The following is a 24688-nucleotide window of genomic DNA, read 5'->3' on the forward strand; positions in this document are numbered from 1 at the left end:
GCTTTTTTAGTTTCGTTGATATATTATTATCATTTTTTTGTGAATATTTTCAATTAAATTTTATTTTTATATGTTTTTTATTTTAATTGTAACGTTTTTGTACTTTTTATTATATTATAATATATATTTAAATTATTATTATTAATATTTTAAGTTATGTATTGTTTTTATTAAGTTTCAGTTTTTAGAGTTTATTTATTTTTAATAATCTCAGTACTAAACAAAACTTAAAATGTTGCTTTGGCCAACAATGTTTTTGGTAGTATTGAGATGCTGTTATAGTTAAAAATAATTCAAATTTTGTATATTAGAGTTTATATATATATATATATTTTACATTTTACATTTTAAGTTTTAATATGCCAAAATAGCTTTCATTAATTTTAATTTCAGTTTTTTAGTTTTAGCTATTTTGGTATGTCAAGTTAATCTAAATGAAAATGAGAAATGGTGCTTTGGCAAGTAGCTGAAAAAAGTTATTCTTTTTTAGTATTTAATTTTATTTCGGTATGTATATTTTATTTCAGTTAACAAAGCCACTAGGTAAGTGTTTTGGTGATCACTGACAATCCCGTGCTTTTTATTGAGACATGGGAAATTATTATTTTTTAAAAATCCTTATCCAGCATGTATGACTTAAAAGCTCATGAAAATGAACCAGTCATAAGGTGTAGGAACCCTGAAAATAGCTGTCTGTTCTCTAGCAAGCAAAGTAAACAAGGAAGGAAATCGTGCAAGAGTGAGTTGCAGAAGACAGCCGTTTTTGTTTCATGGAGATATACTCTTTCATCCTATCTGCTGCTCTCTGTGTCTTTCCCCAAGTGGAAATCCAGCTCAGGGAACGCTGTAGAAAATCCCACTCCTCTGATTAGCACAGAAGCTCTTGGCTAAACTTTTCCAGTTGGCTTGTTTAAGACGGCTCACAGATTACCAAGGCCTTACCCTAAAGCTTGCCAATGTATAGTGTTGATTCCAAGTGGAAATTGATTTAGAAGTTCACTCTAAACCTCTGTTCTGTATGTCACATGAAAATTGAGGATTTTGAAGTCAGTCTTTTTATGTTTGACATAAATTAGGTTAATGTACTGCTTGTTACTTTTGTGAATTTGTTTGCTTTGATTACTTTTCTGGATTCCAACTGTGAAGAGATGATTAGTGCTTGAAGTATTTCTGCAACTTGGTAGCTTTTGTGTTTTGAGACATTCATATTCAGATGCTCACAAGCTTTGAAGGTTTATGCATGATTCAGAACTTGGACAAAGTCAGGCAATGCATTTCTTTGCCGTTAGTTTGTTAACAGCTGATTCTGAGCATAAGTCCAAATTCATACTGCAAATTACATTGTCCACACCTCTAATACATGATTTATTGTTTGATACCCAAGTTGCTAATTTCACGGCAGAATATTTGCTCTTAAATCCATTTTTATTTTCCCATTGGCAGCTTTCTTTGGTGTGCCTGAAAAGACTTGATTTGCTTTTCACGATGGTCTTGTTGCATCTTTCGCTCACCAGTCTTGGCTAACTGCATGCTTTTTTGTTTCTTCTACACCACCATGGCTCCTTATTCCTCCTTAAATTATTCCTTCCCTTTTTGTGTGTTTTACCCACAATGCTTTGACTCGTGCCTGTATATCTCGATGTGTTCTGCTCTGGTTCTCACCTTCCCCCAAAGCCTGTCCGAAAGTTCTGTGTCCCGCCTCAGTCCACTGAGCTGCTCTTGTCCCCCAGTTCTAGTATCATTGACTCCCTAAAACCAAACTCGGATCAAAACGAGTCAAAAAAACACACTTCTAACTCCCTAACGCCAAACTCTATATCTGAGTCTCTCTTGCCCTGCCCAAAGACCCAAACTCTTCCAGCCAAACCCAAAGACAAACCCTTACAATCCGCCCGATCAAACCCCTTACCTGAATCTGAGCCCGAACACATTTCGACAGCCAAGTCAGAACCTTCGACTCCATGTCAACCTCAAGCACCCTGTATACCGGGAAGCCCACTGGTGCGGCGGGCAACCCCAGCCTCCATCATACCCCCTCAACTCTCTGTCCCCTTTAGGCCTGTTGCCCCTCTTTCCCCTATCCGACTACACCACTTCCACCCTGTTCCCGGCTCTGACCACACCACCAAATCTATCCCCACCATACAGGTGACCCCCCACCCCTCTCCAAGGGACAGCCCTATCCCCACCCCCAAAGGAACGCCCGTGCACACGCCTAAGGACAGCCCAGCGGGGACGCCGACCCCTACGCCACCCCCCAGCCCCTCCATCGGGGGAATGCCCTGGAAGACGCGCCTCAACTCCATCAAGAACAGCTTCCTGGGCTCACCGCGCTTTCACCGCAGGAAACTGCAAGGTATTGGTGAATAGAGTAAACAAGCTACAATTCATCTATCCATGCATTCTCCAAACCACTTGTCCTAAGTGGGGTCGCGGAGATGTTGGAGCCCATCCCAGCATCTCGGGCCGAAGAAAGGTAAAACTCTGGATGGATGTCCAGGCTACAATTCCCGACACCATGAAATCTAAATTATAGTTATGTGGTGTTTAATCCATTTCTGTTAGCTTTGAGGCAAATCTAGATATTATTGTACTCATAAAAGTTGACAAGAATAATACATTCTCTTTTGAGATAACCAACGATGAGCCAACAATGTTGATGATGGCATCTTGTCTTATAGCAGGGGTTTCTCAACTCTTGCCCTTGAGGTCCAATTTAATGCAGAGTTTAGCTCCAACCCTAATCAAACTCACCTGAACAAACTCATCAAGGTCTTCAGAATCACTAGAAAGCTACAGGCAGTTGTGTTTGATTAGGGATGGAGCTAAACTCTACAGTGGACCTCAAGGGCCAGAGTTCAGAACCCCTGTCTTATAGAATCTTGTCCAATAAAAGGCTCTATACCAGGGGCGTCCAAACCTGTTCCTGGAGGGCCAACGTCCTGCAGAGTTTAGTTCCAACCAGCTCCAACACACTTGGCTGGAAGTTTCTAGTGAGTCTGAAGATCTTGATTTGCTTGTCCAGGTGTGGTTAATTAGTGTTGGAGCTACACTCTGCAGGACAATGGCCCTCCAGGAACAGGTCTGGACGCCCCTGGTCTAGAATGAGAATGCCCTGTCCCCTTAAAGCCCATGATACACTCACGGTAAATTTCTTATTCGTTCTTTGCTTAGGGGTAAAAAGAAGTGGCTGTGAGCGGGTTTAGATGAGTATGTAAGAGCACACCTACCTATTTTGTAATTGCCAGTGACCAATGGTAGCTCGGAAGTGTTTACTAGCCAAAGTAAACACACCAGTGCATTCTTCGATTTCACTTGAAGTATATTGTAGTCTTAAAGGGTTAGTTCACCCAAAAATGAAAATTCTGTAATTAATTACTCACCCTCATGTCGTTCCAAGCCCATAAGACCTTTTTTCATCTTCAGAACACAAATTAAGATATTTTTGATGAAATCCGAGAGTTTTCTGACTCTCCATAGACAGTATCGGAACTACCACGTTCAAGGCCCAGAAAGGTAGTAAGGACATCTTTAAAATAGTCTGTGACAGTGGTTCAACTGTAATTTTATGAAGCTACGAGAATACTATATGCGCAAAGAACGCAAAAATAACAACTTTATTCAACAATTTCTTCTTTTTTGGGTCAGTCTCTGCTGCCATTCACAAGAGTACCACGACGCATGCGTATGCATTCCTCTGCTTGTAAACAAGCCACAGCGAATCCGGGTTCAACATCAGAATGCCAGCTGCTGCGTCAGTGGCACCATACACATGCGTCGTGATACTCTTGTGAACGCACATTGAAGACTGACACGGAAGAGATTAAATTGTTGAATAAATTAGTTATTTTTGTTTTCTTTGTGCACAAAAGTATTGTCGTAGCTTCGTAAAATTACAGTTGAACCCCTGATGTCGCATGGACTATTTTATCGATGTCCTTACTACCTTTTTGGGCCTTGAATGTGGTAGTTATGATACTTTCTATGGAGAGTCAGAAAACTCTTGGATTTCATCAAAAACTTTTTTTCCCCTTAAAATGTTTCATGGGGTGTTTAAATAAACTTGGTTTGCTATTGGCAACTCTACATTGAGTCATTATAGGCCTGAAATAAAGCTCTTACCTCCTCCAGTTTGACTGGATCTGTTTCATGGCTTGTTGTGGCTAAATGCTCTGATTTACATACTGACTGTAAACTAATATTAAGCCTGCTACCATGGTTACCACTTCACATTGTTTCAGTAGCATCAGTTTCCATTTCTAAATAACTTCTCCTGCATGCGACCCCTTAATGATCCAGTTTTATTGTTGGCATAACCTTTAATCCCAAGCTAAACGGGCAACACGAGACAAATACTCACAAACGATGCACATTTGCATGCAACTATAGGCTCTAATTATATCTGTCCTACATACTGAGATGTTGAATTAGTTAGAAAACTATTTTAAAATGATACACAATTTTGATTACTGACAAAAATGGAACATGCTAACATCCTTGCTTTACTCTGAACAGTTCCCACTCAAGAGGAAATGTCCAGCCTCACGCCAGAGTCTTCCCCAGAGTGAGTACACAGCTTTTTATAGCATGTTACGGATTTCCCATTGACTGCTGTTGTCTTTTTTATTAGGCTTATTATACTTATTTTCAGGAGCCATGAACCTTTTTCATGAGAGAGATAGAAAGCATAATTGTATTTTTATTATTTTTCTATGCATTTATTCTATTATTTTATTTATTTTAGAGAGAGAGTGCATTCTTGGATCACTTACTGCTGGGAATTTTATTAATTTTTTTTTCTTTTTTTTTTGCTACTCATGATAAGACCTGGTCTAGTGTACTTTTAATTAATATTGTCATATAAATGATATGTCAATTTTATTTACTCCCTTTATTTACCTGTTGTTATCATTGGTGCCGTTGGGAGGTCCCTACAGTGTAGGTTGATTTCAGGTTTTATTATTATTATCGGGACATTTGGTTTCCATAAAAATGCCATAATGCGTTTCCAGTCTATGCTGGAAATGCAGCCACCGAGAAACATCCTCTGAAAAAGACGAATAGTAGACCTTGAACAATACTTGCCCAACAACAGTGTTGATGTAAACCCCCCTCAGCACTTCAGAAATCATTGTGAGTTATGTTTGCGTCTGTTAAACCATTTAGTCTTATTTTTCCAGTCTAATGGAAGCTCAGTCATATCTTTCTCCCACTGAGGCGGGTCTCAGCACACAGCAGACAGCAGTCACAAACTCTCTGTCCCCCACACGGAGTGATGCCTCATCCTCTTTTGTTTTCTATTTTGTCTTCCATAACTTATCCACCTCTCTCTTGCTTTCCACGCCAGCTGGATAAGCCGTGGCGCTCTATGCTTTCTTTTGTCATCCTCTGCCAGAAATCAGTTTCTGGAAGCTAAGTTGCGAGCGACTGTGCTTTGTTGATACACAACAGTGGCGGACTGAAGCTTTTTAGAGCTAGAACAATCTGCTTTTTAGACAGATGGTTATTTCTTTATATACTAAAATGAGACCAAATTACAGCTGCTAGTTTAAACACCAGTGGTTTTGCTTGATTTTTCCATCAACAGAGATGCTTTAATTTTGAGTGACCTACTGCAGCAAAAATGCAACAGTTGTTTAATAATATATTTTCCTAAATATGACTTATACTCTGAAATGTATCGTAGCAACATATAGAAATATATTTACAGTTTATCTACAAATATAAAAATTTGAGTAAAAAGTACTGAGTAAAAGTATTAAATTCTGAAGTATTAAAAATTATATTAAAAAACTGATATAAACAGTTATAAATCTAGAATATACATTTAATTTAAAATACTGTATATTCAAATGTAAAAGGTATTGAGATTTACAACCATATATTCCAGATTATTTATTCAGATTTATACATGTAAATTATTATTACAGATTCCCAATTAAGTATATTTTTGTTTACAGTTCTTAAAATATTGAATATAAAATATTATATATAAAAAATGTTTAAACATGGCAACATTCCATAAATATTCAAACTGTGGATATATCTTTTATGAATTTTACAGAAATGATACAGTGGGTGTTAATGATTAACAATTCAGAGCCCATTCATTAAATTATAGATACATCTTCCAAACAATTTTTATCACAGCCAATTTAACTGAAAAGTTGTACCCAAGACTTTGTAGAGGTCAGTGCAACTGCGTTGTGCGCCTCTAAATATGTGATCCAACTTGGCAAGTCTTCTAAAATTTCTATCACAACACATTATGCAGTCATATTTTTGAATATTGTAACCAGTGACTTCTTTAAACACATTTTATGTTCAAAAAATTAATAAATATGTCCAAACATTTTTTTAGCTATGAGTCAAGAGCGCCTTATGGATTTTTATACGACTTCTTTGATTTTTGTCCCATCCATCAATATGACCTCATGCAAAGTTCATCATGTTAATTTGTAGACCCTCTGCTGTGTGCCGTTCTTTCACATACTCCCTTTTATGAATTATTCAATATCAATTCATTTTGCATAAGCGCCATAGGATCTATCTTATTCTGAGCTCTGATAAGGACTGATCTTGTATCCCCTGAAGACTTCATAAAAGCTTCATGTTTCATATTTCTCTCACTCTGCAGACTTGCCAAAAAATCTTGGTTTGGTAACTTCATCAATCTAGAGAAAGAGGAGCAGATCTTCGTGGTTATTAGGGACAAGCCACTGAGCTCTATAAAAGCCGACATCGTCCACGCCTTTCTCTCGGTAAGTAATCTCTTTTGCATGCCTCCAATCCCGTTTCATTCCTCTGTTGTAAACGACAGCTATGAATATTTAAATATATGGTTCTGCGTTCTCTCTATCAGATTGAAAGACTTTGCCCGTCGCACTGGCTTTAATAGGCTTGGCCGGAAGCCTGTGTTTTTACATTTGCAAATACCTTTCTGATTTGTGTTTCAATTCTGTAAAATGCTAGTCGGTGATGTTTCCATCCTCCCCGTGGCTGCCTCTTTCATTAGAGGTCAATGGAAAATCAACGCAGGGCATGAATCATTAGCATATAGATGTTGTGCCTCGAGAGGTTTGTGCAGAAGAGAAGGGAGTTTAGTCTGTCGTTTAGACCCGTTTTAAATGTGCGCTTAAAAAGTTGCTTGTCATGGTTAGCGACGTTTTCCACGCCTTCAGCTATGCAATAGTAAAGGTGCGGTCATATTAGCGCAGTTTCTGCAGAATAAAAGTTGAGTGTCAATAGTGCTAGGTAGATTACTTACTAATTGTGGTCTGGTACTTATTCCAAATTACATGACAAAAATTGTAGTTAGGAATGTAATCAGTTACATTACACGCTTTATATAATTGGATACTTTTTGATTACTTTTGACCTAACTCGTTTATCGCATTGATTTAAATAGCATAATGTTGTACAATATAGATATAAGAAATACAAAGAGAAAGAAAATAATATATAAAATATTTTGTTTACTTGCATGTCATGTGACATTAACCTGCATCAGAGGACTGTGAACATGCAAATGTGTTACAGAATTATTAACTTGCTACCTTAAAATCTTAGGGGGTAAATACATTAGGTGAATTGTGAATAGTTTATTGCTATTGTGTGAATAATATGTAATCATGTAATCAATAAAAAAGCAACTGCAGTCCAATAGCAAGTATTTTAAAATGTAATTTAATAAAGAGTTAGTTCGCTTCCAGAATAAAAATTTCCTGATAATTTACTCACCCCCATGTCATCCAAGATCCTCATGTCTTTCTTTCTTCAGTTGAAAATAAATTAAGGATTTTGAGGAAAACATTCCAGGATTTGTCTCCATATAGTTGACTTCAATGGGGATCAACGTGTTGAAGGTCCAAATTGCAGTTTCAAAGGGCTCTACACAATCCCAGTTGAGGAATAAGGGTCTTATCTAGCGAAACGATCGGTCATTTTCTAAAAAAAAATTTATATACTTTTTAACCACAAATGCTCGTCTTGCACTAGCTTGACCTCACGCATTACAAAGTCACGTTGGAAAGGTCACCTGTGACGTAGGTGGAAGTACCGACCCAGTGTTTAGCACAGCGAACGTGCAAAGAAAGTCAAACGGTCTTTACAAATAAAAGGTAAAACAGCGATATCAGACTATTTTGAAGTTGGAGAAAATAAGTTTTTTGCCCCACCCTACCTTTTTGAACCGGAGTACACAGACGAAGAACTAACCGACCCAGTGACCCAGTGATTTTCTTTCGTGACCTTTCCAATGTGATTACGTATTGTGTGAAGTCATGGACGCGAATCGCAGAGCTAGTGCAAAATGAGCATTTGTGGTTAAAAAGTATGTAAAATTTTATTTTTTAAGAAAATGACTAATTGTTTCACTAGATAAGACCCTTATTCCTCGACTGGGATCGTGTAGAGCCCTTTGAAGCTGCATTGAAATTGCAATTTGGACCTTCAACCCTTTGATCCCCATTGAATTCCACTATATGGAGAATGTTTTCCTCAAAAGCCTTAATTTCTTTTCGAATGAAGAAAGAAAGACATGAGGATCTTGGATGACATGGGGGTGAGTAAATTTTCAGGAAATTTTTATTCTGGTAGTGAACTAATCCTTTAATTGTTGGAATCTGATTACATAATCCAGATTGCATGTAATCAGTTACTACCCAGCACCGGTAGCGTTGTGAGTAGCATAACTCAAGCAGCTTTCTTTGGGTCAACACAGTGAATTCCCATGACCAACTTGATCTCGATATGAAATCTGCATGTGGAAATCTTTCACCCTTACACGAAATTCCCAAACTTTCCTATTGCAATGACTGGATTTTGCTCGTGACCATTTCCCAAGCAATGGTAAATGGAGAAATTTCAGTGAAATTTTGCAGGCTAAAAAACATCCTTTGGCAATAGCGTAGTGAAACTCAGACAAATCAACTCAGAAGTCACTTTTAAATAAAGCAGCATTTTGTGAATTCCCATGGTGACTTGAACCTAATGCGAAATCTGTGAGATCTGAAATTCCCAAAGACCTAGATTCCTATTGAAATGACTGGATTTCACCCGCGAAAATTCACCAAATAACCGTACATGTGACCACACCTTAATAAACAGCCACACTTTTCCAAGTTTCCATTGATGTTCTTCATAGGTGCTTTCAAATATGTAACAGTGGATCGATCCTTGCCTTCCTCAGATACCCAGCCTCAGTCACAGCGTTGTCTCGCAGACGAGTTTTCGGGCCGAGTACAAATCCACCGCCGGCCCCACCGTCTTCCAGAAGCCTGTTAAGTTCCAGGTCGACATCACGTACACCGAGAGCACCGCGGCCACCAAGGAGAATGGCATTTATTCAGTCACCTTCACTCTGCTCTCAGGTAACCACAGCAACCGCAATCAAGCCGCTGCTACATCAGCGCTCATCAAGACCATAGAACGCCAGCGTTGCTTGAAATAAAAGAACATAGCCGCGAGTAAAAGGTGAATTATTTTATCTTTCTCCATGATGTTGAAGCATATTTGGGATACTTTCATTAAATCTGTCAGAATAACCTACAACAGTATTTTTAAAAGGAAAAAAAGAATCCAATGTAGCGCACTAGTTGGGTCAAGCTGGCAATATGGCTGGATGAAAAACGCTAAAAAATATATCTTGATATTTTCTGCCTTTTGACGATCAGTATGTCTTTTTCGATATTCATGTATTTGCTCTTAAATAGATTAAGAGTATTTTTTCATATATGTCATATTATATATGTCGTATTATGTCATATATTTTGCAATATATATTCGCCAAAAAATATAAAATAAATAATAAATATAATTAAACAATTTCAATTTATATTCACCAATAAACCTAAACATAGTTGATATACAAGGTTAAAATCTTTGTCAAAATTGTCAGTAAATTTCACAGAGAAACAGCAAGCAACACATTGAATTAAATTCTGAGTTAAAAAGACTGAAATAGTAATTTTTTGGAGACATACTCCAATTATTTTAGTTTTATTTACAACTTAAAAATTTTTTTTTACATTGTAGTCTAATGACATTGCGTCTCATTCAGTAATAATTTAGCAGATTATTCATATTTAACATAGGAGAACTTCTAACAAAAATTATCCGCCTAATTCACAACACTGTACGTACATGAATTCGGTCTGAACCACATTCTTTTGTTAATGTATTTGGAGTATTATAAATTAGCATCCGTGTGTCCAAGGTTAGTCATTTGCATAAAACACATCCAAAACATATCCATGTAAGGACTTTTCAAAACAATCTTTCCTTTGCAGATTTTTGTCACTCTCAGGCTCAGCAATCATGTGACGCATATGTATAATGAAATATGATTAAGACTAATGTATATGAGGCCACCTAGAGTAAGTGCATACATGTGTTTTTTTTTTCATTAATAAACAATACATTTGAGTACAAAAGTTAGATAAGTTATGTAAAATGTTTGTACGATTTCACTCACATATTGGTGCTTACGCATTGTTAGTGAATGAGAAATATTTAACATAAAGCCCATTCCTGACAGTCTTACATTTAGTCTTGCCAAGAATTTTCTTTCTGTCCTCTAAGGATCAATTCTTACAAAAATTTCCATTTAATTCTCAAAACGAGTCAAATAGCCTCTTACACACTAATTATCCCATCAGTATACTGCAGGTCACAATAACAACATAAGATAAATAGAACACCTAAAAATAATGCATCATCTAAGGCATTATTCTCCCTTATTTTTTGCCATTAATATCCATTATGTCTCCTCATGATAGCGCCAGCAGCAGCTCTTATCCACTACAGCGTGCAGGATGTTAAATAATGTTGTTGTCCACCTAGAAGAGATAAGAAAGACTGCAAGTTACAAGTAGTTTTACAATAAATTCCTGTCAGATTCTTAAAAAGCTCAAATCTTTTGTCTGTGGAGCTTTTTTCACTAGAATGCAAACCAAGTGAACGAGTACTCGATTAATCGGTATTAAGGAAACCCCGCCCCAACTTCCTGTTTCAAAATGTCAACGGGGTTTTATATGTGACCTCTTACACTGTATTGTAGGTCCAAGCCGGCGTTTCAAGCGGGTGGTAGAAACGATTCAGGCGCAGTTGTTAAGCACACACGACCAGCCGGGAGTCCAGCAGCTGTCTGGTGAGTATAAATCCCCCCGTCCTTTCCCCGACTCCGTCCCGAGCCCCACGATCCCTCTCATGCCTGTTTATAACCCTCCTCCATCATGCATGTCAGCACACCACAACACAGCATCACAGTATTCTCCACATGATCCCACCCTAAAGCAATCCCCACTGGGACGCTAGAAGATAAGGGGAGTTTTCCAATTCGTGGTGATTCCCTTCGGCCACACTGCTGCTCCCATTTCTCAGACGGCATTAACGGTAGATTTTCTGACAGTTCTCTAAATGTGGACACTTCAGCTTCATGATTTCTAGTTTTAGGACACGGTGTCCTTGTTGGATGACCAATCTGGACTGGTTATGTAAAGGTTCCTGGTACCTTTTTAGGTCGGGATAACCCTAAAACCAACGTCTTGCTCTGTCTGCATCAGCTATTGTGCTAAACCAACCAGAGCACACAAATCAGGAACATTATTATAAAATATCAAGTTCTGGAAAAGTTTTCGCCCGTATATACCCTCTATTACCTTGAACTATCCAGAGCATCAAGGATGAACGGCTGAGTATGTTTTTTTTTTTTGTTTTTTTCAAAGGAGAATCGCAAAGTAAAGCCACTTTTCCATCCTATTCTCCGTCCACCCCGTGCACGTCCTCTCTTCTTGACACATGATGCTATTTGGCTGTGTCCCAACCATCTCCCTGATAACAGCTCCACCTAGTGGTCTGTTAGGCAAACAACAGCATCTAATACAAAAAAACCAATGCATATACCTACCCTACAGATTATTATTATTATTTTTCCAAATGCACACCCCAATATGATTGTTTCAGTAACTACTGGTAATGGATCTCCAGGGATATTTAGTTATAATTAACAACTTTGATGCTCTCTTCCTGGTATTTGTTCAACACTGACAAAATATGATGGGTCTGTATATGGCTAAAATAGTTATAATTTAGAATAATTTAAAATAATTATATAAATGAAAGGCTCCATTTATTTGACCGAAATACAGTAATATTGTGAAATATTATTAGAATTTGAAAGAACTGTTTTCTATTTGAATATGATAGAAAATTTTAATTTTAAATGTAATTAAAATGTCATTTATTCCTGTGATGGCAAAACATTAATCCAGCCTTTAATGTAACATGATTCTTCAGAAATCATTCTAATATGCTGATTTGTTGCTCAATTATTACTATCATTATTATTATCAGTGTTGAAAAGTTTTTGCTGCTTAATGTTTTTTAATATTTCTGGAGAAACTGATATTTTTCATGATTTCTGATGAATGAAAAGTTAAATTTATTTGAAACAAAACCTTTGTAACATTAGAAATGTTTTTACATTCGCTTTTTTGGTCAATTTAATAAAAAAAAGATCAAATTTACAATAAAAGATATTTATAATAATTCATTATACTTATCCTTGCTTTATATGTTTCTTGAGCAGTAAATCAGCATATTAGAATGATTTCTGAAGACTGGAGTAATGGCTATTGATAATATTTGTGAAGTGAAAAGCTGCATGTATATTACAAACAAATTCATCAAGTCTTTTTTTTCCCCCATTTCAAACTGTATTGCTTCCTGCTAAATCATGAGTCCATAATCCATAACACTTCCTCCAGTAAAAAAAGTCGTCACGTCTGAATCAGGAGAGAAATATGCACTGATCAACCATCGTTTACAAGTGAAAACTGTTCTAAAAAATTGAGTGGATTTTGATGTGAGAGGGCAATAGGTTGGACTTTTTCCATTGGAAGAAGTTTTATTATAGATTATGGAATCATATTTTGGCCAGAAGCGACGGTTTAGAGTTAAACATGCAGCTTTTTGCTTCGCAAGACGTTAATTGATGGACTGGAGATGGACTCTTGTGGATTATTGTGATGTTTTTATCAGCTGTTTGGTGTTTTGTCGACACCCATTGACCCATTAATTTCTGGGAGAACTATTCCTTTAACAGAAACTGTGAGTATTGATATAATTAACCATGGTTCAGTTTGGGATTCCAGAAATGTCAAGAACTGTATGTTTTTCAATAAGTTGGAAAATATATAAAATGTATTAATATTAATTTAAAATCCTTTTGAGTTTTAATCCTGTGGCTCGCTTAACAGTTTGCTGAGGCCCCCTGTTTAAGAACCACTGGTCTAATAAAATGACATTCATTTTAAGTGTGCAACCCAGGCTCAAGAAAATACAGGCCTCTTTATACATTTCTGCAACACTGTAATTATATACTTAAGTGTGCGTTTCGCGGCAGTTTCAAAGTGAAATGTCCAGAGAGTGGCGCTAAAACACACGTTCAATAAGTGACCGTGGCACGTTTTTATTAGGTTGGTACAGGCACGTATTGCTGCGTTTTTTTATGCTATTTGAGGTACGTATTGCAGCTGTTCAGAATTCAAATATCCGGGGAGTGTCGCTAAAGGTTAATGCTCTGTCATATTGGATATATCCCCCATACCAATCCCAATCCAACCCTAAACCTACCCGGTAGTGTTAACAAATACAATAGTGATATAAAAAGCATTTGCTGATGCAGACGTGCTATTTTAACTTCCTTATGCGGATTTGAGCTGTTTTATCAAACTGTATTTTAACGGGGTTCGTACCGAGCTCTTCATCACTCAAGTGCAACGCCGTATCGCGTGAGCTACCGCGCAAACCTACTGTATTAGAAAACTCATGCATACGAAGCTGTATATGTGACGAAAACATTCAGAAGTATCAGTTTTCAAATTGCGCAGGATGTTAAAATTGTTTTAAAGTCATAACATACTATTCTGCAAGTAATTGTGTGAAAATTTATCGAAACTCTGTACCTATAAATCATACTTTGTGTGAAAAGGAATAAAAGTAGTTTAAAAGGAGTTTTACTGCCTCTAGTGTTCATTTCAACTGGAAACTGCATTGATTCGTACAAATAGGTACGTTTTTTCAGTTTTGCAGAAATGTATATAGAGGCACGTATTTCCAATGAGCCTAGGTTGTAAGTGTGACTTAAAGTGATAGTTCACACACAAATAAAGATTCTATCATCATATACTCACATTCATGTTTTTCCAAACCTGTATGGCTTTCATTCTTCTGCAGACATGAGGACAGAATTTTCCTGTTTGGGTGAACTATCTCTTTGAGTGTCCAAAACGTTTTTGGGGTCACTAACTACTTTATCAGGCACACATCCACCTTCTTTATAGCACTTGTAATGACGCATGTCCTTACATCCTATTTAAAGTGCACCCAACCCCATAAATACCCTTTCACGTGTAACGTAACTGAATCAGTAAGTGTGTGGCACAGTTTTTTTTTTTTTTTTTAGGTTTTGTGTTCTTACTGTTAAAATGAGCACAACACAAACTGGTTGTTACCTTCTTAGTGTGTATGTGGCTTACAAATCTGGTCTTAATTTCTTGACTATGTGAGCCAAACATATGAGGCTGTGCATATGTACACCAGAGGCTCTGATGTGCCCCTAAATGTTCAAATGAACCCTACACCACTGTGTGCCAGTTGGTGTAGTTGTGCAGGTTTGCATGTGTATTCATGAGTTTGGAAGTATCCTAAATCAAGTACACTAAAGGGGGTTTTCTCATGCAGTCAGTTAGCTCAAGGCTAGTCTGAGCCTCAGATGGACTATTCACAGACCGTCTGCTGCATATTACACACAAATGCCAATACATTTTGAAAATCGCCATTTCCAGTCGCCAGTTCCAGCAATCAGGATGCACAGGTTTTTAATAGCCTGCCAAAAAACAAAAAGTTTACAGAACTTCTCTTAGAATGAGTGAAGGAACTACTTACTGCATTTGCCAAAGTTTGAGGTTTATGCCACTGAGTATTTGAAAGTTATTCAAATATCTGAAACAGTTTAAATTGTTTAATTAAATGTTGCATGATTTTTATAATGTAATTGCGTGAAGGATCATATGTAAATGCTAATAACCTAAGCTTCTGATATATTATGAAAGCAATTTTTGCCACAGGATAAAAATGGGCTGCCCTCGACTAAATTTTTTTCTGATCGACTAATAGTTGTTTATTTGAAGCGATTAGTCGACTAATCACACGTTCATATTAATATACCATATAATTCATAATAATGAACCTTAATTGCTTATAGCCTATCAGTGCTCAAGTGCACGCATAAAGCTTGCCACAGCAGCAGAAGTAATGAAGAAACAGCAAGAAGACTGCCTTAACATTATAATAATTAATTGATAAACTAGTCTTTTCACCGACTCATCATCTCCACAGTGGACGTGCACATTATATGGATAACATAATCTGAAAATATTTGTTTTCCATTTGATCTGGTTCAATTAAAAGTAGATATTTTGCTTTCTGTTGATATATTTTCATGTCTGTGAGGCAAGCAGGAGCTTAGGTTCCTTTTTTTTTTAACGCTCAAGTTCACAGAGACCTAGATGGCATAAAGCGCACCCTATTTGCTTTCATTATTTTACAAAAGCACAATTATTTGTTGTTATTGTGAGTGCACACACAAATGCAAGTAGACCTTTTACAGATTAAAAAGATGAATTACTCTTATCTGTATGAGCAAAAATGAGTATTTTAAGTTAAATGCAAATGATCGCACCGGTGCCTCCAAGTTAACTGTCATGCAGTGAGCATGATACTGTTCAGCTTCCACACTCCACAAACACTTCAATAGTGCGCATTTTTCTCGAGGTTAATGTTAAAGCAAGCTGCCATGTAATGATGCTACTACTTACATGTTTCATAAGCCACATTTGAAGATTTTTTTTTTCTGTGACTAATAACATTTTGATCGACTAAGCCTGTATAGACTTTGATTAAAACATTGTGAACAATGTTTGTAGACATTGTAGTCTTTCATCCAAAATTATTTTTCATGAACATAATTACAAAAACAAGGCCGAATATAGAGAGCTTGATGATATCTTGTTGATGTATATTCCGCCTGTGTAATATGGTGTGTAATTGAACCGGACAGATGACACTTCATAGGCTTATGTGACTTTGAGGAGTGAGCAGAATGAAGATTAAAGGGTACATTGTACCCATGTGTGGGTTTCCTGACTGATCTACGTGTAATTCTCTCTGCAGTGACAGATGTACAGATGCCACATCACTTCTCTCATTACTTTAGAGCCTTTTCTAATTATCTAGCCTTTCTCATGTTGGCTATATAAAGCCATATGAGCCCATGTGCCTCACACCTACCAGGGCTAAAACCACTAGCGTAGCCAGGAATTACAATGTCGGTGGGCCCAGAGAAAATTGGGTGGGCCTAGCCTAAAATGCATCTGTTATCAAAATAGGCCAACACAACTAACAGTTACACCTGCTTGAATAGAAATCACCATTTAATCAGAGCATAAGCCTGTATGTCATTATAAGCAGTGTTAAAAACATAACGATAAGAACAGCATTAGCACGGCGGCCACACCACACGCGCGCATCTGACAGACGAACAGCATCAAATCAGCAGGACAGTAGCTAGTAGTACAGAAGTGGACAGAATGTAACCATGCTTGGTCATAGTCTGGCCCAGCGGCCACATAAACGAAATAAACAACGGTGACTAGGCAACTACATAGTAGGAAAATGTAGATTCATGTACCTGTACACTGGCGTGTAGGGGAGGTAGATGCTGGAGAATGGAGCGCTGCTGGTGATGGAGAAATATGTGAATTAACGTTAGCACTAGCAGAGCTGTTCAGCTGCTTGAGCGTAGAATACGCGGGGGACGTTTCATTCATACTCGAAGCCGGAGGGCGCTCTCTCTCGTAGAAAGTACAAAACAGGATTAGGCTACCTTGTGAAGCAACTGACTAGATGGGCCTGACCGACAGGTGGGTGGGCCCAGCAGCTACGCAACTGGCTAAAAGCATCTTTAAAATCAACATGAAATCAAAATCCACTCTCTTTACTTTAGTAATAAATGTTCCTGGTTTTATTTCAAATGATTTACAAGTACAACCTAATAAAAAGATGTTTGTCTTTTAGCAAATAACTGAAAACTAACTTGCAACTAACCTGCCTGACTGGCGCCCCCTGGCCAGAAATAATGTTAGCTAAAGGTATTTATCTGTTTTAGGTACTGTTGTTACACCAATCTCACCGGTTAACAAGCAATTTAATGCCTTTTAAAGTAGGTACTTCAAATAGTAAATAACAATAGATTTGAAAAGAAGTGTCAAAAATGCTCTTGGGGATGACCTTTAACCTCCACCTCCAGGTCAAATAGCCTCCTCAAAAAGTAGTGGTATACAACAATCAACTACAAACTCACATTTGATTCCGTCTTGAACCTCAGCAAACAATTGCTTACGGAGAAAAAATCAAGTCCCACCTTAATTCTTGGAGGATTATTCTTTTTTCACTTGGATTCTTTTTTCTTCCTGGCTGAAGTAAAATGGGTTGCAAACGCTGTTTCACGTTGACTTTAAGGTGGTAGCTCTGTTATGGAACACAGCAGATGGTTTCTAGCTGGTCCAAGCTGGTTTAGATGGTTGACCAGCTGAACTACTTGCCGTTGGAGACCTGTCTGAGCTGGTAGACCTACTTGGTTGCAGGAAAACATACAAGTCCCACCTTAGTTTTTTGGAGGGAATATTCTGTTTTGCTCAGATATGCATCTTGTCAGAAGTAAAATGGGTTATAAATGCTGTTTCATGTTGATTTTAAAGTGGTAGCTCTGTTATGGAACACAGTAGCTGGATTATAGCTAGTCCCAAGCTGGTTTAAGAGGTTGACCAGTTGAACCACCAGCAGTTAGGAACCCCACTGAGCTGGTACACTACCTTGATCAAAGGACATTGCTGTAAAAACCAGGTCATACCATCTTAAGATGGTCAAGTTGCTTTTAGAACATGCAAGCTGGTTTATTGCTGGTCCAAGAGTGTTAATTTGGCTGAGCAGCTAGTGGGAACCTAGTTGAACTTGGGCTGGAAAAACCAGATCAAGCATATTTTTGGCAGTCAAGGTGATTTATCTGGTCCAATATGGTCTACTAGCTCAGCCAATCTGGTAGTCCAGCTCATCAACCGTCTAAACTGCAGCTAATTATGTTGCTGTGGCTATGTTCCTGTTGCTCAACTCGTAGAGCATAGCACTAGCTACACCATGATTATGGTTTTTATTTCCAGTTGCAAGCCAGCTTGGACAAGCTAATGGCCAGCTAGAAACCAGATAGCTACCATTTTAAGCTGGTTTTATCAAGTTTAACCAGTGAATCCTCATATCTTATACAGAATTTCCAACTATAAAAGTTTGTGTGGCCGTCAAAGCTTCTCCAAGTCTTAGTCTTCACATTTTCCTCCTCTTTCTCTTCCCTCTCCTATCTCTTTCCCCCTTCTGTCCACTTCTCCTCGTGTGAGCCCATTGTTCATTTCTCTATTTGTTCTCTCTTTGTCTCTCTTTTTTTCCTTTTCTTCCTATCTGTGTACCTAGGCAGCCCATTGAGTAACTTCTTTGACGTAATTAAACAACTTTTTTCAGACGAGAAGAACGGTCAGGTGCCTCTTCCACCTGGCACGCCCAACAGACACCCACCTAACGCCTGTCGCCACGACCCTCAGCCTAGTGACTCTAAATGCCCAGCGGGCAATCCCAGGGACAATGCCAAGCTGGTAGCAAACGTTGGGACACAGGAGCAGCCCTAAAACTTTACCAGTCAAGCTTTTCAAACGTACCTACAAAAGAACTCAAAATGTACATAATCTTAGAGGTGATGGAATTTTTATTTGGACAAACTTTTGTATGATGGAATGACTGTTTAAAAACAAATTCTGACACAAATCCAGACACATTTCCCCTTTCACCGTCTCTGCCATGTCCTTGTGCCAGTCCCCCTCTCGAACCCCTGTCGTTTCTACCCCAGATATTTTCTTGTCTTTACATCTGTCTTCCCGTTTTCCTCACCTTTGTGACGGCTTGTCTTTGCTGCTAGGAATTATCCAGAAAACGTATTAAAACTCCGCCCCCCACTTCCCTGCACATCCTGAGATGGACAGTTATTGACAGACGGCACTTTTCATGATGAACAAGCAGGTTTCCAAGGAGATGGACACTTCATCCTTCATCACACTCTTTCCTTCCCGCTCTCCGCTCTCTCCGAGGACTAAAATACAAACACCCACACTTGTTCCTACTCAACCTGTGTGCTCCCCTGCCATCATCTCAGCACACCAACCAGTTAAAATGGTTGACCAGCCGGTGGGAACTGACTGCAAAAAAAACTGGCTCTGTTCCAAAATGTAGTGAGCTTCCTCAAGGTATCTCACTTTGATTAAGAGACCCTTAATGCAATGCAACAAACTTCATAAAAATCCATTAAAGATGACAGAGAAAGCACTTAAATCAATCTAATAAAACTGAGGACTCAGTATTTGTATTTTATGTGTTTTTATGCACATTAAAATTTGGAGCTATTAGCTTAGCAACATGCTAATGGCAAACTCTGCTGAAATCAATTAAGAATCAAGTATCCAGTGTGCACAGTGTAAGGAATGCCATTTGTATGTCACATGGAGTTGCTTCCTATGAAGAGGGAAGTTGTTAATTTAGCAATATGCTAATGGCAAACTTTACTGAATCTATTGAGAATCGAGTTGTTTGTTGTGTGTTACACGGAGTTGCTGTTTCTGAATTATGGAAGCTTATTTTTGCCATGGAATAAAAAATTAAAAAGGTAATTGTGACTTGTGACTGAATTCCATGGCAGAAAAACAAAACACAATTCTGACTTTTTTCTTGCAATTGCGAGAAAGAATTCACAAATGCAAGTTATAAACTAGCAATAAGATTTTTTTTCTCATTATTGCGAGGTTATATCTTGCAGTTCTGAGTTTATGTCTCACATTTCTGAATTGTCAGAATTGTTATTTAAAAAGTCGCAATCAGGCCTAACTTTTTTTTCTGCTGAAAATAAGCTTCCTTAATAAAGCGCATTTTGGGGGTTACAAATGAGTTAAGAAACTGCCTTAAAGGCACAATATGTAAGATTTTTTTATTAAAATATCCAAAAACCACTAGAACAGTGTGTGTCATGCTCGTTCAGCGGCCTCGTTTCGCTTCCACGGCTTTCAGCCTCACCCTGCTTCATTCTACTACGTTAATAAATCATTAGCTCATCCATGAACATGATTTCTGCCCGAGTCCCGTCGGATTGCATCGGCTGTGAGGATGAAGACCACAACTCCCATGATTCCACACTCAGTCACTGCCTCATCAAACTACGCCTTTGCCTCTTTGAATACTCGCCCTCTAGCGGCGAAAATTACATATTGTGCCTTTAAACCTGGTATGCAAAATTTTAGCCTTGATTTTGCCATCTAAGACAAATTTTCAGTAAACAAAATATTTGTAAAATTGTTTATTGTGCTTTAGAAGGCAGCTCACTAGGTTTGGAACAGATTCACATGTAAAATACTAGACATAAGCACACACTCAACTCTTGGATGTTTGACTCAGATTCATAAAGACCATAGAATAAAAAAAAACTAATCACAAATCAAGAAGGAAAAGATGACTTTGAGAGCTTGTCGTGGAGGATGTGGACTTCTTCAAATTGAATCGTGTCCATTTGCTCTCTTTTTTATTTATTTATGACTTTATGTTTGAAGGACATCACTTGATCTGAAATCATTGCTGCAAAAGGACTGAAACATGGATTTCAGTGAGTTTGGGATGGGTTGGGGTGGGGGGAATAGTACTGAATGAATTTATCCTAATGAATGAATCTCTGTTGTACAGATTGAACATAATTATGTACAAATCAAATGTCTAGATGTGACACTAGCTTTAGGTCTGTTGTAGATTCAGATTTGAAATATTGTATTGCCAGTCTTTATTTAATTATTATTTAACCCTTTTATTTCTGTATTTATTATGTGATGGAACAATTTGTTTCATTTAATCGATTTCGGTAAACACTGATATACAGTGATTTGTCTGTTTTATTTATTTACTTTTTTGCTGATCATTCTCATCTTCACTACCAGCAGATACAAAAAATGTTGAATACATTGTGGATATTTTTGTATTTCTCCTTCTGTTTTATCTCTGTCCTTATTTATTATCATGTAATTATATATATATATGAGAACTTGAATGTTATTTATGACAATAATGTGTTTGTTTGTATCAGGGCAACACAATTTTGTTCGTTTAAAGAACCTTTCTTATGTCTTGATTTGTAAAAGTACCGTGGACTTTACGAATCTTTCTTTCCTAGCTTCAAAAGAGAACAAAATAGTATGTAAAAACATACAAACCACAAAAAAGCAAATTTAACAGTAATTTAAGAATGTAGTTTAGCCTCTGTGGGGAGGAACTGAACTTCTTGATATCAATGTCAGCTTCATATCATTGTGTGTGTGCAATGGATGACACAAAAGCTGTTCTTGGATCAGTTCTACTGTAAATATGATGTGGTGGCCTTCGGGAAACTCGAAGGCCATTCCTGCTCTTTGCTTTTGACTTGTATTGCTGTGTGCATGCACGCATTTTCTTTGCATGGCTTTGACGTAACAATTCTCAGAAATCACGCTATTTTCTCAGAACAGCTTTCCTTACATTGTTTAATGGGAAAAAAGAAAAACACCTGCCTTCACATTTTTTCCCTCTGTTAGTCTCTCTGCAACTTTTTTTTCGTTCTCTTCCTATTTTCCTGTCATGTTTTCTTCTATCTACGTTGTAAGCAAGCAACGTGACGCAGCTTTCACTAACTTGCAGTGTCTACACGGTAGGCTATAAGTTTATAAAATGCTTCCTTTTATCTGTACCATGTACCTCGAACGAGAACGTTTCGGATGTTCACGGCCCCCTGTTTACAGACAGCTTGTTTAAATGAAACTATAATAAAGCAATACCTGTTGTTAACTTTCCTATTTTATACAGTTATAAAGCAAAACTTCAATGAAGAAGAAAAAAATGTCCATGCAGGCAGGAACATGCATTAAAGTTGTAAAAAAAAATCCCCTTGTATCATAAATGTGAGCAATTTCAGAGAGAAAAATGAAACAATAAACTCATTCACTTAATAGGATAAGTGACTGTTCATGTTTGCATTTAACTGAGTGGATGTGTTTTTATCTTTCAAACAATTATATAGACTTCATACAGTATAGGATGTTCATGATAGGCCTACGAAATTACTTTGTATGTACACAGAAATGCTGAAATTAACTTTTGTGATTTAAATAAGAATTATTTTCTAATTTAAGTAGCCTACTTAAGCTTAACATGTTAGATATTCTCAAATTTTTTAGAACTTTTTTACTGTTATATGCACAGTAATAGCTACAACTGAGCAACTGTTCAGTTTGTCACTGTTGTTATAGCTAGATCTAATAACACTAAATACATTAATATTGTTTTGATATTATTAATTTAATACTATGAGGTTCCATCTGTTTCAAAAATGAATGCGCAAGTTAGTCCTCGAATCTGATTGGCCGAGCAAGTGCGTTTCGCGACTTTTCACTTTGTTTGTATCACTCCGCTTGTTTGTGTTGGCGGTTTCCAGACAGATTCGGCGCTTTACGCGATAAAAGGTAAGTTTTCTATGTTTTACAGAGTTTCTGTTCTATAACCATCTAGGAGGCAATAATAAAATGTTTAATTATTGTTCGTATATCAGTGGACATCACTTGTATAGCCGTTATGAATTGACTGGATAATTTACCTCAGAGCCTAAAATAGTGTTCACAGTTGGAGTGTTCTTGTTTCCCTTAGGCTATATGTAAACAAGTGTATAACATGTCAACGGTTATGTCCGTTAACTATGTATTATGAATAATGTTTAAATGGTTTGTTTCTTATTAATCTGATGTAATTTAGCCTACTCACCTTACCTTTCGTTGCCGATTGCAGAGAGAGTCTGCCAGCAAGATTTTCTGATTGGTAGTGATTTTTTTTTGTGTGAATGACTTGAGGCTGGAATACAACGCTTCTGTATAAAACACAGGGTTATGCATAAATGGTGAGGACATTTAGTGGTTCTTTCTGCGGGTTTATTTTTACGGCAACATTTTTTTTTTTTTTTGGTGACTCGTCGATGAATCATTTACTCAACTGATTCGTTCTAAAAAGCATTGATTCATTCAGGAACGATCCACCGCACCATTTACTGTGTGTAGTTCCCAGTTGCTTGGAGAATCTGCATAGGCCTACTGGGAATTATAAAACAAAAACAGCGAGTTGTAGACTGATGTGTGCAAGAGAAAGTTCATGTTTAATGAAGGGTTTTCAAATGTTTTTGTCTGCTGAACCCATATGACTTTATTTTAAAATAGAATATTTTGTATAAAACAAATCATGTTCTAAACATTTGACAAACATAATGACTCATTTTTGTATATAGGTTAATGTCAGATTATATCAGATGTTAGCCTATGTTTTGCATTTTACAGATTAAAAATAGCCTACTTAAAGCTGAGTCATTCCTTGTCAAATCAAATTTCAGAAACTTCCCCGGTTCAGATTTTTGATTTTGTTCATATTTTTTTCTGAAGAAAATCAAACATAAATAGTGATAAAAGTCAAAATATTAAATGTCATGGATGTTACAGGTATGCAAACTTCGGAAGAGGAACTTTTTTATGTTCTAAGTATGTTCAATGCAGTTGATTTGCTAAAGGGAAACGATTTATTTCTGCTTTCTAGATTATTAATTCTTCAGACATTCTTCTTGAAATACAGTAAGTATCGGCTGTATTCAATCCACATTTGGTTTTCAACCATTGAAAATGCATAAAATTAATTTATTTGGACATATCACATTGAGATCCCCATATCTCTGGGGTTGAAGCATATAAGAAGTAAGAACCAGAATCTAAAGGGAAATTAAGATATCTTTAATAACTTCTAGAGGTACAGGCATGCAAACTTTGGAAAATAATTTTTATGGCACTCCGACATTCTATGAAATTGTTTTGATAGAAGAAAACGTCTCAGGTTACTTATGTAACCATGGTTCCCTGAGTAGGGAACGAGACACTGCGTCCTCTAGGGGTCGCTATGGGGAACGCCTCGTCGTGACCCATGGCTGTCGCCGGCCAACGAGTTGGTGTTTTTTCAATGTATGCTTCAGACACGGGTCACGACGAGGCGTTCCCCATAGCAACCCCTAGAGGACGCAGTTCGAAGTTCCCATGAAAGGGAACAAGATATATTTCTCTTTTTAATATAATTTATTCTTCATACAATATTCTTTAAATAGCCTACAATGGTTTTTGATTGCTACATTTTCAATTTGACAATTTACTTGAGCCACCGAAGCCTTAAAAATTAAGATACCTAATGAAAAGTTTAAGAACTAAATTTAAAAATATATATATATTAAAGATACAATATGTAATTTTTTGTCACTAGAGGTCGCATTTTCAAAACAATAACAAAGGCGAAGTTTGATGACGCTATGAAGGAGGATGTTCACAGATGAGGTAATGAATTATTTTTTTTTATTACCTGTCCCTTCCATAGTTATTCAAACAGCGAATAAATTATACAGAGAATGCGAGCAAAGAACATTTACACTGTCAAAGAACAT

General features: G+C 37.2%; 1 protein-coding gene across 4 annotated transcripts in view; it reads left to right on the forward strand.

Annotated features, from left to right (window-relative positions):
• Positions 1-19802, forward strand: part of LOC107707552 (serine/threonine-protein kinase BRSK2-like) — a 228694-nt gene extending 208892 nt beyond the window's left edge. Inside the window, exons 14-19 of one of the 4 annotated variants that reach the window (XM_016511618.1) lie at positions 1675-2356; positions 4516-4564; positions 6638-6761; positions 9191-9371; positions 11060-11149; positions 18586-19802. In XM_016511618.1, the coding sequence (XP_016367104.1) occupies positions 1675-2356; positions 4516-4564; positions 6638-6761; positions 9191-9371; positions 11060-11149; positions 18586-18797 (1338 nt within the window). In that variant the 3' untranslated portion in view covers positions 18798-19802. The remainder of the gene's footprint in view (positions 1-1674; positions 2357-4515; positions 4565-6637; positions 6762-9190; positions 9372-11059; positions 11150-18585) is intronic. The other 3 variants (XM_016511619.1, XM_016511620.1, XM_016511621.1) reach the window with 3 other exon arrangements.
• The last annotated feature ends 4886 nt before the right edge of the window (positions 19803-24688 follow it).

The sequence above is a fragment of the Sinocyclocheilus rhinocerous genome, unplaced genomic scaffold, assembly GCF_001515625.1.
Source record: "Sinocyclocheilus rhinocerous isolate Xijiao unplaced genomic scaffold, SAMN03320098_v1.1 scaffold1376, whole genome shotgun sequence".
Classification (NCBI taxonomy): Eukaryota; Metazoa; Chordata; class Actinopteri; order Cypriniformes; family Cyprinidae; genus Sinocyclocheilus; species Sinocyclocheilus rhinocerous.